This window comes from Bison bison, unplaced genomic scaffold (genome assembly GCF_000754665.1).
Source record: "Bison bison bison isolate TAMUID 2011002044 unplaced genomic scaffold, Bison_UMD1.0 scf7180017864289, whole genome shotgun sequence".
Classification (NCBI taxonomy): domain Eukaryota; kingdom Metazoa; phylum Chordata; class Mammalia; order Artiodactyla; family Bovidae; genus Bison; species Bison bison.
The window spans coordinates 21,497,454-21,511,410 of NW_011494861.1; the positions used below are offsets into that span (position 1 = coordinate 21,497,454).

Sequence of the window (13,957 nt, forward strand, 5' to 3'; positions counted from 1 at the left end):
CACGGCAGCCCACCAGGCTCCCCCGTCCCTGGGATTCTCCAGGCCAGAACACTGGAGTGGGTTGCCATTTCCTTCTCCGATGCATGAAAGTGAAAAGTGAAAGGGAAGTTGCTCAGTCGTGCCTGACTCTTAGCGACCCCATGGACTTCAGCCTACCAGGCTCCTCCGTCCATGGGATTTTTCCAGGCAAGAGTACTGGAGTGGGGTGCCATTGCCTTCTCCTATAAGGCCATAAAGTGATTCATTCTCTTTGACTTGTTTGTCCTACTTTTTGGAATCTCCCCTAAAGAACTAGCCCATGGTATGAAACAATTATAGGCATTAAAGCATTATTTGGGATGGAGTTTACAATAGAATAATGGTTATATTAATTACTTTACATGATATGCAGTTATTAAACAAGAACTGTAAAGATTGAAAGGCACTATGGAAAAATGTGAAAGGTATGTTAAGTTTTAAAAGGGAATATGAAATTATTACTCTGTTGTGGTTATAATTACTTAAATTAAGGATTAAATCATGTTAAATTATTTTACAGTGATAGAAATTTTTCCTCCTTCACTACTAAAACATTTTTCAATGTTATTTTATCTTGAAGTTCTTTATGTATGTAGTTTTGTATATGTGATGATTGTATTTTCTTTTTAAAATATTAGTTTGAATTTGTCTCCTCCAAATTTTAAACCCTCTCCTAAATCTTTAAACCTTAGGCAGAAATTAAACGTCTTCAAGAAGCCAATAAGGCAGCTCGGAAGGAAAGACAACTGATTCTTAAACAGCAGGAGGAGATAGAAAGGATCCGACAGACCACCATAAAACTGCAGGAAAAGTTGAAATCTGCAGGAGAGAATAAATTGGTAAACTACATGAAATTCTTGTTTGTTTTCTGCCTCATGTAGCTTCCTAACACCTAACTCTGCCTCCTTACATGATGGATGTGTGTTCATCCCAACACTGTGATATAGTAATGCACCAGGATAAAGTTGTATGTACGTGCCTTTATATAAAATGAGAGTTCTAATTTTATTTTCCCCATGGATTATTCTTTTGAATGGGACACATAAGTCATATCTTAGTTTCAAAATGTTTTCTATTTATAAACTCAGTTGGGATAAAGAGCTTTGCTTTTTGCTAATCAATCCAAATATATTCTTCAGAATTAATGGGAGGAATTAATTTTTTTACTCTTTATGTGATACCTCTTTCAGCTGTCTAATGTCTTATATAATGATACAAGGCTAAAGGAGATATTCAGACAAAAACAAAATTGGACTTATTCTGAAGTATTGTAAAGTGTCAGTGTAGTGTTGGAAGATTCAGACTGTATAGAAATATAGTTAAATAATACTTTAATATTCACTGCTTTGACTTTTAAAATACACTTTAAAGTTTGAAGCAATCTCAAATTTATAGAAAGTTTCAAACACATAAAAAGAGCTCTGATTTTCTGAGCAAGAGTTATGTTGCTAACAAATTAATATTGACACATTACTACCATTTAATCTGCAAACACTATTCAAGTTTCTCCAGTTATCACAATAGTGTTCCTTATTTCAAAAGGTAAGTTCAGAAGCACATATTGTATTTAGTTTTCATATATCTTTAGTCTCTTTCAGTCTGGAAAGATTCCTCGATTCTCTTGACCTTCACATTTTAGATTACAGGCCAGATACTTTGTAGAATGGTCAAGTTGGGTTTGTCTGATGCTTCCTCATAATTAGATTCAGTTTATGCATCTTTGGCAGGAATATCACAGATGTGATGCTGTGTTCTCTGCATTCGATCTGGTGGTACCTGATTTCAATATATCTCATTACTGATGTGTGTGCATGCATGTTCATTCGCTCTGACTCTTTGTGACCCCATGTCCTGTAGCCTGCCAGCCTTCTTTGCTCATGGAATTTTCCAGGCAAGAATACTGGAATGGGTTGATGTTGACTCAATCACAGAGGAAAAAAGGGTAACTATACAGTGAAGGTGGCATCTACCATATTTCACTGTAGTTACCCTCTTTCCCTTTGTGATTAATAAGTACTTTGCATGATGATGATTAATAAATACTTTGTGATGGTATTTTGAGACTACATTAATTCCTGTTCTTCATCAGAGTTAAATTTATTCTTTTATGTCAGTATGGACTCACAGATTCCTATTTTACTCAGGAGTAAAATCTGTTACTATCATTATTTATTGTGATGCTCACTTTCTTAAGTTGGGCCATTCGGAGCCTCTTAAGCAGGTTTCTGTGTCCTTTTGACATGTACTCATCAGTCTTTGAGCACTTCCATATTTTCTGAAACAAGATGTTTCAGTCATTTTTTACTCTTTTTTGCCTCAGCCTTGGTTTCAGCTGTTTCTCTGAAGAGGATACTTACTTAGAAATCAAGATCTGGTGCTAGGCATGCTCACTGCTATTTAGGTTTTGTTCCTCTAAGCAACAAATCTGGGGACTGTGTTAGGACATATATATACATTTTACTTGTGCAGTATAATTTTGTCCTTTAAGTAATACCTTAATTTCAGCTATTTTACAAATACTGTTTAGAAGATAAATTAATTTTGAGAAGACAGTGTTTAAATCAGTTTGAGATCTTAAATTCTAGTTTAACACTTGTCCTCTTTTGTTTGCAGGAGTCTCATAGTGATGATGATACAAAAGATAATAAAGCAGCCAGTCCTGCTCCAACTGACTTGGAGACACGCAGTCCTTCCCCTATTTCAATCTCCAGCAGTGAAACAAGCAGCATTATGCAAAAACTGAAGAAAATGAGAAGCCGCATGGATGAAAAGTAATTCATTTTTTAAAATATCTCGTTTACACTGAAAGTAGTAGGAACAAATAATATTTTTAATGTACTTCATCAGATTAGATGGATACAACATAATATTTTATGGCTTCAGCTGCATTTTAGTAGATTAAGTCATCCTGGAAGTCAATTAACTATAGACCTTATTTATAAAACAAATTTTCTCTATTTTAAATACTGTCAAGTTTCCTATTTTAAAACTAAAGTAGTATTTGCAGATATACCCATGATAATGTTTTCTCCTTGCTTTTATTAAAAGTAATAAAATGAGTAAGTGTGAATTTTTTTGTCTTTTCTGAAATCTGAGGACATGTCCACTAACTTGGGAAAACAATCCAGTGGTATAGCTTGAGATCTTATCTTGTGACTCTGACAACTCTCAGGCTTACCCAAGTAGAAGAGTGAACTCTTAAACTCGTGAGTGATTCTGAATTGCTCAATTGAAACCATAAAGTCTGAAATTCTCCCAGAATGTTGAATGATTTGGCTGTCTACCATTCTACTAAAATATTTCTATGTATTATTTTTTAAAGACTCTTGGAGAAAGCTACTACTACTTGGATATAGCTCAGTCATATGCCAGCTTTGACCATACCAATGATATTTACCTGACAGTTTACTTTTTTGCATGTACATTTAATTAAATATACTTATAAAGTAGCTGCTTGTAGACTATTTTCTACCTTCTTTAAATATGGAAGAGAGGTCCTTTAAAATTTTTGTTGATTGCTATTTTATGTTAGCAGTTTGGACCACAGATTGAACTTAAATTGTACCTTGATATCCTTTGGCAGTATACTACGCATCACCAAATTTAGTGATGTTCTATCTTTATATGTGATATTAGCCTATGATTTAGGTTCTGAATAGTCAAACAGTTCTAAGTCAAATCTTACTTACTGTAAGTACAGTGTTGTACACTGGCACTTCATTGCTTAATTGAATTGCATTTCAGTGACTTAAAATTGGCATTTCACAACTTAAAAATACCTAAATTGATTATGAAAATAAGTTTAAAAAATAAATATAAATTTAAAAAATAAAAAGTATAAGGGAGTTAAAACTGAATATTTACAAATTTTATAAGATTGCGTTTTCTAAGATTTCCATGGACTAGACCAGTTAAGACGTATTCAAGTAGGAATTCTTTCTTCCTTTCCTGACAAACTTTCCAGTAGTCTATGTGGGCATACTGTATTGCTCCAGGGATCTTTAATTCAGAATAATCTATCTCATAAATTTTCATAACTAATTAAACATTTTCTATCTGCCTTGTAAATGCCTTTGGATCATAAGTGTTGGAGGAAAAAAAGCTTCACGGGAAATTTCTTCATTGATTTCTTGCTTGTCTATACCAGTAAAATCTTCATTGCTGGTCTCTATGAATAATATTCTAATAATTTTAATCACATCTGTGGAAGGAACTGCTTATTCTGCTTGTAAGATTAGTCAGTTTATGTGGTGTTTATTTCCAATTTTGTTAGAGTTTTAAAAATCCTAAATAACAAAAGTTGAATATATTGACTTTGTTCTAAGTTTTGTTATTTTCTCAGAGCCCAAAATATTAAACACCTAGAATTTTTTTGCAACATTGCTGTCCCTTCCTTTGTCAACTACTGCAATAAATTTTTGAGAAATTTGTCAAAGAGAATAGGCCTTGAAGCATTCAGTGACTTCTTAATTTATTGTTTGAAACAATACTTTTGTGTTTATGGGAGGGATGGCGTAAAGACAGCAAATAAATTAGTTTTAATGTTTGGAAGATGATGCTGAAATTTGAGGATGAACAGGTGTATTTTTCAAAACTAGCAATGCATTAAAAAGGGAGGTTATTGTTATGCGATTTTTTTTTTAATCTCTAGAACAGTGTACAGTTGATCCTTGAACAGTGAGGGACAGAAGTATTAGGAATGTTAACCATCTACATGGTTGAAAATTCACCTATAACTTCTATGATCAGTTCAGTTCAGTCGCTCAGTCGTGTCCAACTCTTTGTAACCCCATGGACTGAAGCATGCCAGGCCTCCCTGTCCGTTACCACTTCCTGGAGCTTGCTCAGGCTCATGTCCATTGTGTCAGTGATGCCATTCAACCGTCTCATCCTCCTCTGTTGTCCCCTTCTCCTCCTGCCTTCAGTCTTTCCCAGCATCAGGGTCTTTTCCAGTGAGTCAGCTCTTTACATCAAGTGGCCAAAGTACTGGAGTTTCAGCTTCAGCATCAGTCCTTCCAATGAATATTCAAGACTGATTTCCTTTAGGATTGACTGGTTTGATCTCCTTTCAATCCAAGGGACTCTCAAGAGTCTTCTCCAACACCACAGTTTATTTATTTATTTTTTTACTTTACAATATTGTATTGGTTTTGCCATACATCAACATAAATCCACCATGGGTATACACATGTTCCTCATCCTGAATCCCCTGCCACCTCCATCCCTGTACCATCCCTCTAGGTCCTCCCAGTGCACCAGCCCCAAGCATCCTGTATCCTACATTGAACCTGGACTGGCAATTCGTTTCTTATATGATATTATACATGTTTCAATGCCATTCTCCCAAATCATCCCACCCTCTCCCTCTCCCACAGAGTCCGAAAGACCGTTCTATACATCTGTGTAAAAGCAGCAATTCTTTGGTGCTCAGCTATGTTTATGGTCCAACTCTGACATCCATACGTGACTAGTATAAAAACCATAGCTTTGACTATACACACCTTGTCGACAAAGTAATGTCTCTGCTTTTTAATATTTGTGATTCCTCCATATACGTGGTTCCTCTGTATCTGCAGTTGTACATCTTCAGATTCAGCCAACCACAGTCATGCAGTACTGCAATATTTATTGAAAAAAAAATCCACATGTAAGTGGACCTATGGAGTTCAAACCCCTACTGTAATGTGAAAACTATTTTTGAATACTATTCAGATTACCAAAGCTTTAGAGTTCAATCTCTTTCAACAATGTTGAGGTGTCAGCTCAATAAATAGAATGAGTTAATTTTGTAGTCATTTGCTACAGTAAATAACTAATGACAAAATCATTTAAGCCTTTGCTACTAAGCACTATTATTTGTTTTGTAGATTGGAAAAGCCAGTCTTCCAAGAGATTGCTATTTTATTAATATAAAATACCTGTCAGAAAATAGTCAACCTTCTCAGTAAGTTAAGATACTTTGAGAGGAACATTTTCATTATGTATTACTGCTTATTGTTAACTCTTTGAACTTTGATTCTGTGATAAATATTTTTTCTGAAATGTTGAAACTATTCTTGGCTACAATTAAAGATTTCCTTCATTAATGTTTCCCTGAAACAATAATGCCTTTGTTAAAATTTCTAGTCTGTGGCTTTTATTGACCTATTTAACAAGTTGACATTTTAGAAATCATTTCCATTTCTCAATATAGTGAAAAGCAAAAGAACTTTAAACTATGGAAAAAGTTAGTTACAATGCAGATATCAGTATGTTTGCAAAAGCCACACTGTCTAGACCTCAGTTTTTTGATCATTATTGGTAAATGGAATCTGAGTTTTGTTTACTGCTGTGAGGGGTATTATTTACAGTATAAAGTTGTGAAACAGATACTCGTGGGGAAAAACCATGCATTTGACTTCCTGTTAAGTTGACAATTCTATTTTAGGAAAATTATTTACCGAGCAAATGAAACACTGAAAGAATGATGTTATCTTCCTCATTAAGTGTTAAAATAGGACATAGGGCACTTTTTCTTTCATTTGTTAACAGCAACTTGTTCTTTATTAATTGTATACTTATTCTCTCAGCAATTATTTACTGAGAATTGTGTGAATATAGTAGGTTCTGAGGGACATGAAGATGAATCAGACATAAACCCTGCTCTTGAAAAGCTTACTGTCAAGGTGGAAAAAAGAATAAATACCAGATTCCTTTAGTAAGGTGTATAAAAATCTAATGCTAAGAAACTCAGAAGAAGAAGTTTTTACTGAAAAGAGTACATATCACAGAGATTTTCTTGATGAGTGTTCAAAATTAAATACTTTGGATTTGCACTACTCCATTAAAGAAGACATTTTAATTAAGATTTTAAACACTGTATTAAATATCATTGCCTAAATTAGATATACAGTTTTCTTAGAGAAAGTTCTAGACTAAGTGTAGTGGATGAATAAATCCTGATAGTCTAATAATATGCTCTTTTTTTCCTTTACTTCCTAGATTAGGGATAATGCACCTGTATTATTTCATTTATTTAAGTACAGTATGCTGCTGCTGCTAAGTCGCTTCAGTCTTGTCCGACTCTGTGCGACCCCATAGACAGCAGCCCACCAGGCTCCTCCGTTCCTGGGATTCTCCAGGCAAGAACACTGGAGTGGGTTGCCATTTCCTTCTCCAGTGCATGAAAGTGAAAAGTGAAAGGGAAGTCGCTCAGTCGTGCCCGACTCTTAGCGACCCCATGGACTGCAGCCTACCAGGCTCCTCCGTCCATGGGATTTTCTAGGCAAGAGTACTGGAGTGGGGTGCCATTGCCTTCTCCGATTTAAGTTACAGTATATGCAGATTATTAAACAATTCAATAGATTTTGCTGTAGGAAAAATAGACTGTGTTTTGTTTATATCAATACTATCCATATGCTCATTTATCTTTTTTGAATATCATTAGAAATGAAAGAATTGATTCATTTTAAAATTAAGAGCACTGTTTCATTTTTACTTGTAATAGTATAGAATTAAAGAATTGTTTATATCCAGAAAAAAAATAATTCAAGATGTTAGGTTTTGTATTTTGTTTAATATCTTTCAGAATCAGATGACTTTAGAACTGAAAGTTTTATTTAAAGTTTAGATCATAATTCTGCTCTTTCAAATTGTAACCTAGTTTTAGAATCTGTTGGAATACAATACACTGTTAGCTCAGTGGGAAAAAAGGGTTCTCGTATCACATGGTCTAGCAATGTGTTGAGGTATGTATTTTTCAAAAAGTGTGAAAAGGTACTTAAATGAAGAAAGAATCATAAAATGTTGAAACTAGGGAATTTTAGGGAAGTTGTCTATTACAGTCTCTTGGTTCTACAGGATGAAATTGAGGCCAGTAGATATTGAGTGCCTTGCCCTAGGTCACACAGGTAGCATAATGGCAGAGCTCGAACTAGAGCCCTGCCCTGTGGACTTCAGCCAGCTACAGTGAAAATTAAGTTAGCATATCTGTTTTCAATTTTGTAACTTTTTTTTTTTTTAACTTAAAGTTGTCTTAGTAGAAACTGACCTTCTAAATAGCATTTGTTGAAGCTGGGCAAGTGCTCAGTGGCTGATTACTAAGGTTCAATAGCTGCATGGCTAAAGTTTAGAGTCTAACATTTTGACTTTCTTTTGAATTTCTTAGGCTTAAGCATTATAGGAACATTATTTCCATACTAGATTAAATCTGTCATCTATCTCATGCTCATCCAGAGTTCTGTAACCACCAGAGGCCTTGTTGAGTAATGCCTTGACAACAGGCATAAGGTGTATCAGTAGCATTTTCTATGAGTAGGCATTTGTGTCTCCATCATTCATAATTTTGTTTCTTATTTGTGTGGCATTAACTCTAGTGTGAAGTATTACTGCTTTTATCTCAATTTTAATCAATTTTTGGAGGACCCTCTTGAATTCTAGAATATATGTATATTAAGTAAGGAACATGTTTGTGGGAAGAAATTCCAACTTTAAACTTTTCTTAATACTATCTCTTATACTGCTGTCTTTTTTTAGCGTTTCTTTTGTTGTGCATTTCTACCCTGGAGCTTTTGAATATGCTTTAATCTTTGTAAGTGAGAAGTAAATGATTAGTATTTGTTCTAAGAGAGAAAGTTATTATTCTCTATATTGAATTGGACAAAAACATTTAATATGTATTTGTTTTGTTTTTTTTACAGTTTATTTCACATGTTCCAATATTCTACTTTTTCTACTAGGTCATGCATGCATTTAGCTGTTATATACTTAAGAGGGTGGGTGATATTTGAATGTTATGAATAGAATTTTGGAATCTTTTTTGAAGTACATTTGTTTTTGCATGATATTTTGATAATTGGCATCAAAATAAGCTTATTATATATTCATAAAGAGGGGCAAGGAAGAGTGCAGTGTCTTATTGAAAGTTGGTAAAATTGGTTTTCCTTGCACTTCAGTGCAGAAAATCAAGGCAATCGAGAAACAATAGACAGAAGGAAGGGAGAGAGACAGAAAGTGAATATTAAGTTGTATGTGGGGAAACAGACTTGAAATCATCTACACATGTAGTTATCTAAAGATATACATGTAGTCAAGATTCTACATACTTTTTAAATTCCAAATAAGTAACTGGATTCATACCTAGATTTTCTCACATCTGTGATTTACTGATATATTATTCCTTGCTCTTCCAAGGCAATAAGTGTTGGCCTTGATCTACAAGTTACTGTGTGCATGTGAGCAGGAGCATGCTCTGTCAAAGAGAATTAACCTTTTTAAACCTATTACTAGACTTATGTATCCTTTCATATATACAATGATCTATTTAAAAATTTTTTTAAAAAGAGAAGCTAGTGCTTTTTTCCTACTTTTGTAAGTTTAACATATGGAATTTCTTACAACTTTTAACCTTATGATTGATTGAACTGTCCACAGCATGATTTTTTTTTTTCTTTTAAACTACTGGTAGTATTTATTGGAACTAGCTTAGTTTATTCTCTCTTTTTTGGGGTGGGGGAGCCACATCATACAGCTTGCAGGATTTTAGTTCACCGACCAGGGATCAAACCTGGGCCATTGCAGTGAAGCAGTGAAAGCACTGAGTCCTAATCACTGGATTCCCAGGGAATTCCTATTTAGTTTATTCTTAATTATGCACCCTAATATTTTATAGAATGGGTATTATATTCCAGTATTGTTTAAATGGGCCTTTGTTAAATATAAAGCAAGATAGCTCCACTAGGTCCAGTTAGCATTAAGTTTTATGTTGTAGATATGAACAAGATATCTTTACTATAAATTGATTTTCTAAACTATATTACTGTTTTAGGCTAGATTATGATGGTGAGTTGAGTAAGGCAAATGTAGTGCTTTTTAAATTTAAATTCAAGTTTAAAATATATGATAAGACACAGATATAAAAATTACTTGTTTAAGATTACATATATGTATAGAATTGCTGATATGCGAGGTTCATGGCCATAATTTTTGTACTCTATGTTAAAGCTTATGAGAAAAAAAACTTAGCTTCACACTCCTCATTACTTTACTCGCAAATAAATTTACCTGAAAGTATAGATGATGGTTAAGCAACATCTGAGAAGAAAGGCACGTACATTCAGAAATCATTGGTAAGATCTATAAAAGCAAATGTTTTATATGTCACACAAAGTATAACACTTGCTTTAACCAAGTGGCTTATTGTTGTTCAGGAAGCATATTTAAAGTTCTGTGATCGGCTCTTATGCGTTCCCTTTCTCATTCTTTCTCCTTCTTGATCTCTTGGTTTTAAAATCTTCCTCCTTATTTTGTAGACACTGCTCTCCTGTTCACTACTTCTTCTCTGTCTTTACGTCTCATCACTGGGCCTCTCTCAGTGTCTGTTTTCCCAACCTTCATCCCAAATTCCAGCTGTATATCTACAACCAGTTGGTCAGGTAACTTTGCACCTTTTTCAGTGCACTCTTTGATAGAGCATGCTCTGTTCTTTTTGCTTGTCTTTATTGCTTTTTTTTTTTCTTTCTTTCTTTTTTTCTAACAGCCTAGGGGCCTCTTGTCAAATGTCCCATAGATTTTACCTTTTTGTTCCCACAATTATTTGACATGCTGATTGTTCAAAAAGTAGAGTGACAGTTCTTGTGCTTTTTATTAAGTGTGTGTTGGATATGTGAATGCCTTTTTGTTGATTAGCTACCACTACAGATCTAACACTCGTAATATGAGCAGCCCAGCTTTTATTTAGCTATGACATCTACATTTGAGGAGAGCTTAATAGAAGCTTTTTAACTTCTCAAATAACTTTTCCTAAATCAGTGCTATTCTCTAACCCTTTGGAGCCAAGATCTGTTAGGCTATCTAATTTCAGAGATTGGGTTAAATTGAGAAGTTTGAGGATTTGGTGCATCCTTATTTTTAACTCAAGTAAATAAATAGTTATGTTTTATGCGTAAGGCATCTGACTGTGGTGCATCTGACATTGTTTCTCTCCATGAAAAACAGATATAGATTATCACTTGGCATGGCATCTCCCAGGTAATGCTTCACTATACCTGAAGCAAAACCAGACTGAATTTGAAATAAAGGTCAAAAAGGGACAAGAATATGTTTTTTGTTTGCTTGCTTGCTTGGGATTTTGGGGGTTTTTGTTGTTGTTGTTTTGGTCTTTGTTATTTTGAGTTTGTGTGTTTTTTGGTCTGAGCCTTCAGAATAAATTCTTTATACCTTCTGTTATGAAAAAAGAATCACCTATGAAGAATGAATATATAAGTACTATCAGTCATGGTTGGCTGAATATTCTGAAAAAAATTTTTTCTGAATTTACGACTCTTTTTCCTTTGCTAATCTTCCAAACAGTTAACTACAAGTAGAACATAAATTCTCTCATTTCCTGAATAAGATCACTTATAAAGTTTCTGTTCTCTCAAAAACTTTTTTCAGAGAAATATTATGAATGTCCTGCTGTTATACAGTTTGTTGATAGTATAATGAGTGATAAACCTCTTTAAGTGATTTCTGCCTATAGATTTGTTTTCTCACTATTCTTCATGGTGCGACCATAGGTTTCTGACAAAACGAGAGCAAAAACTAATGCAGCGTCGACAACATGCAGAAGAGCTACTAGAGTGGAAGCGACGTTTAGATGCAGAGGAAGCAGAAATTCGTCAAATGGAAAAACAAGCCTTGGCTGCCTGGGACAAAGAATTGATAAAACCTAAAACTCCTAAGAAAGAGTTGGAGGACCAGAGAGCTGAACAGAAAGGTAATAAATACTAACTGTCCAGACTACATTCTAAAGCCTGACATAAATGAAATATTTACTTCATTATCTTAAAAAATATGAATGATTAAGGGTAAAGAAGGTGATACAAACATATATGCTTTAGAATTGGAAAGATAAGAGAATATGGTAAATACGTTTATGCTAATATACTTGAAAACTTAGAACAAATGGGTAAATTCCATGAAATGGAAATAGGTTATTCTAGGACCAAGTAGGGTTTAACACATACTAAAATTGATAATGTGGTCAAAGATTAAAGGAGAAAAAGTATGTATATCTCAAAGATTCAGAAAAAAAACACTTAATAAAATCCAAAACATTTGTAATAAAACAAATCTCAAATCAAATTAGCAATACAGTATAGGATATTTATTAACAAAAACAAAAAACCAAACCTGCAACAGACTTCATATTTTAATGATAAAACTTAGAAAGTTTTCCCTTTGAATCTGGAGATCAGAGTTGCTTATTTTCACCTGTAGGATGAAAGAAAGAAGCAAAACTCTCATTATTGCAGATGAGAAGGCTATGCACATAAAAAATCCAGCATTTACATGTCAGTTATTAGAATTAAAAAGGGATAGAAAGTTGCTGGATTTACAATCCGTAAATAAAACTCAATTGCATGTCTATAGATAAGCAGAAATCGGTTAGAAAAATCTAATTTTTAAAAGAGATGCCATTTATAAATTTTAAAAAGTATACAAGATCTTTATGGAGAAAAATTTAGAATTTTCTTAGGAAACATTTGAGAAGACCAAAATAAATAGAACTTTTCCATATTCACAACAGATTCAGTATCATAAAGATGTTAATTCTCTATGAATTTAATGATAGATTCAAAACAATTTAAAGCAGAATCCTAGCAAGATTTCTTTGCAAGGTTTGACAGCTCCTTTTAAAGTTTATATGAAAAAGCAAAGGACTAAAAAACAATGCAAGAACTTAGCAGTTCTAAAAGTCTTGAAACTGGTAAGTTCTTGCATTGTGTTTTAGTCCTTTGCTTTTTCATATAAATTTTAAAAGGAGCTGTCAAACTTTGCAAAGAAATCTTGCTAGGCTTCTGATTTTTGTTATCGGAGATAGACAAATAGACTGTTAAACAAATAGCCCAGAAAAAGACCTTGAGTATATGAAAGTTGACTTCTGACATAGATAACTCAGGAAACTAGTGAAGAAAGAAGTGACTCCAATAAATTTTGTGAGAAGTGAAAATAAAGTTGGGTCCCTACCTGACCATATGAAAAGATCTATCTCTAGTGGGGGAGAAGAGTGTAAATGTGAAATTTAAGCTGTAAAACTTTTAGGAGACAATATAGAAGTATATCTTTATGACATCAAGGGGATGGAAAGATTTCTTTCACATTATATAAGACAAAAATCATAAAAGGGAAGATATATAAATTTGACTGTAATAAATTATTTGTTTATTAATACACCATAAATTAAAACAACATATTTGCAGCACATACAACAGACAAAGGAATAGTATCAAAAATATATAAGTAACTCCTGTGAATCAATAATAAATGACAACCACATTAAAAAATAGGCAAAAGAGCAAATGGTTCACAAATAAGAAACTCTATAAACAGTCAATAAACATATGAAAAGATGTTCAACTTCATTAGTAATCAGAGCATAAAATCTTAAAGAAATACCATTGCATGCCAATGTTCATTTCCTAGGGCTGCCCTAACAAACTACCACAAATTTGGTGGGGGTTTTTTTTTGTTGTTCGCTCACTTCCGGAGGCCAGAAGTACAAAATCAGGGTGTTGGCAGTACTGTGTGCTCCCTCTAAAGGTCCAGGACACAGTTCTTTCTTTCGTCTTCCAGCTTCTGGTGGTATGCTACAGGCATTCCTTGTGTCTGCTTTTAACTCAGTCTCACATAGTCTTCTCCTCTGTGTCTATCTTTCTCCTCTCCTGTCTCATAAGGAAACTTGTCATTGAATTTAGGGCCTACCCAGATAATTCCAGAAGATCTCATCATGAGATCCCTAATTTCATTACATCTACAGACCTTTTTTCCAAATAAGATTGTATTCATAAGTTTTGGGAATTGAGACATGGACATATTTTTGGGGGAGCCATCATTCACCCCATTGAACACACCCATCAAACCTGTTGGTTTGTAGGTGGAACAAAGAACTGCTAGTGTAAGTGTTAATTGTTAAACCTAC

At 33.8% G+C, this 13,957-nt stretch overlaps 1 protein-coding gene across 3 annotated transcripts in view; it reads left to right on the forward strand.

The window, feature by feature from the left end:
• CEP350 (centrosomal protein 350kDa) overlaps window positions 1–13,957 on the forward strand; it is a 133,732-nt gene that overhangs the window by 82,037 nt on the left and 37,738 nt on the right. For 2 of the 3 annotated variants that reach the window (XM_010850164.1, XM_010850163.1), the window contains 4 exons: window positions 711–857; window positions 2,632–2,789; window positions 10,308–10,430; window positions 11,553–11,752. In XM_010850164.1, coding sequence (XP_010848466.1) covers window positions 711–857; window positions 2,632–2,789; window positions 10,308–10,430; window positions 11,553–11,752 — 628 coding nt within the window. The remainder of the gene's footprint in view (window positions 1–710; window positions 858–2,631; window positions 2,790–10,307; window positions 10,431–11,552; window positions 11,753–13,957) is intronic. The other variant, XM_010850165.1, reaches the window with a different exon arrangement.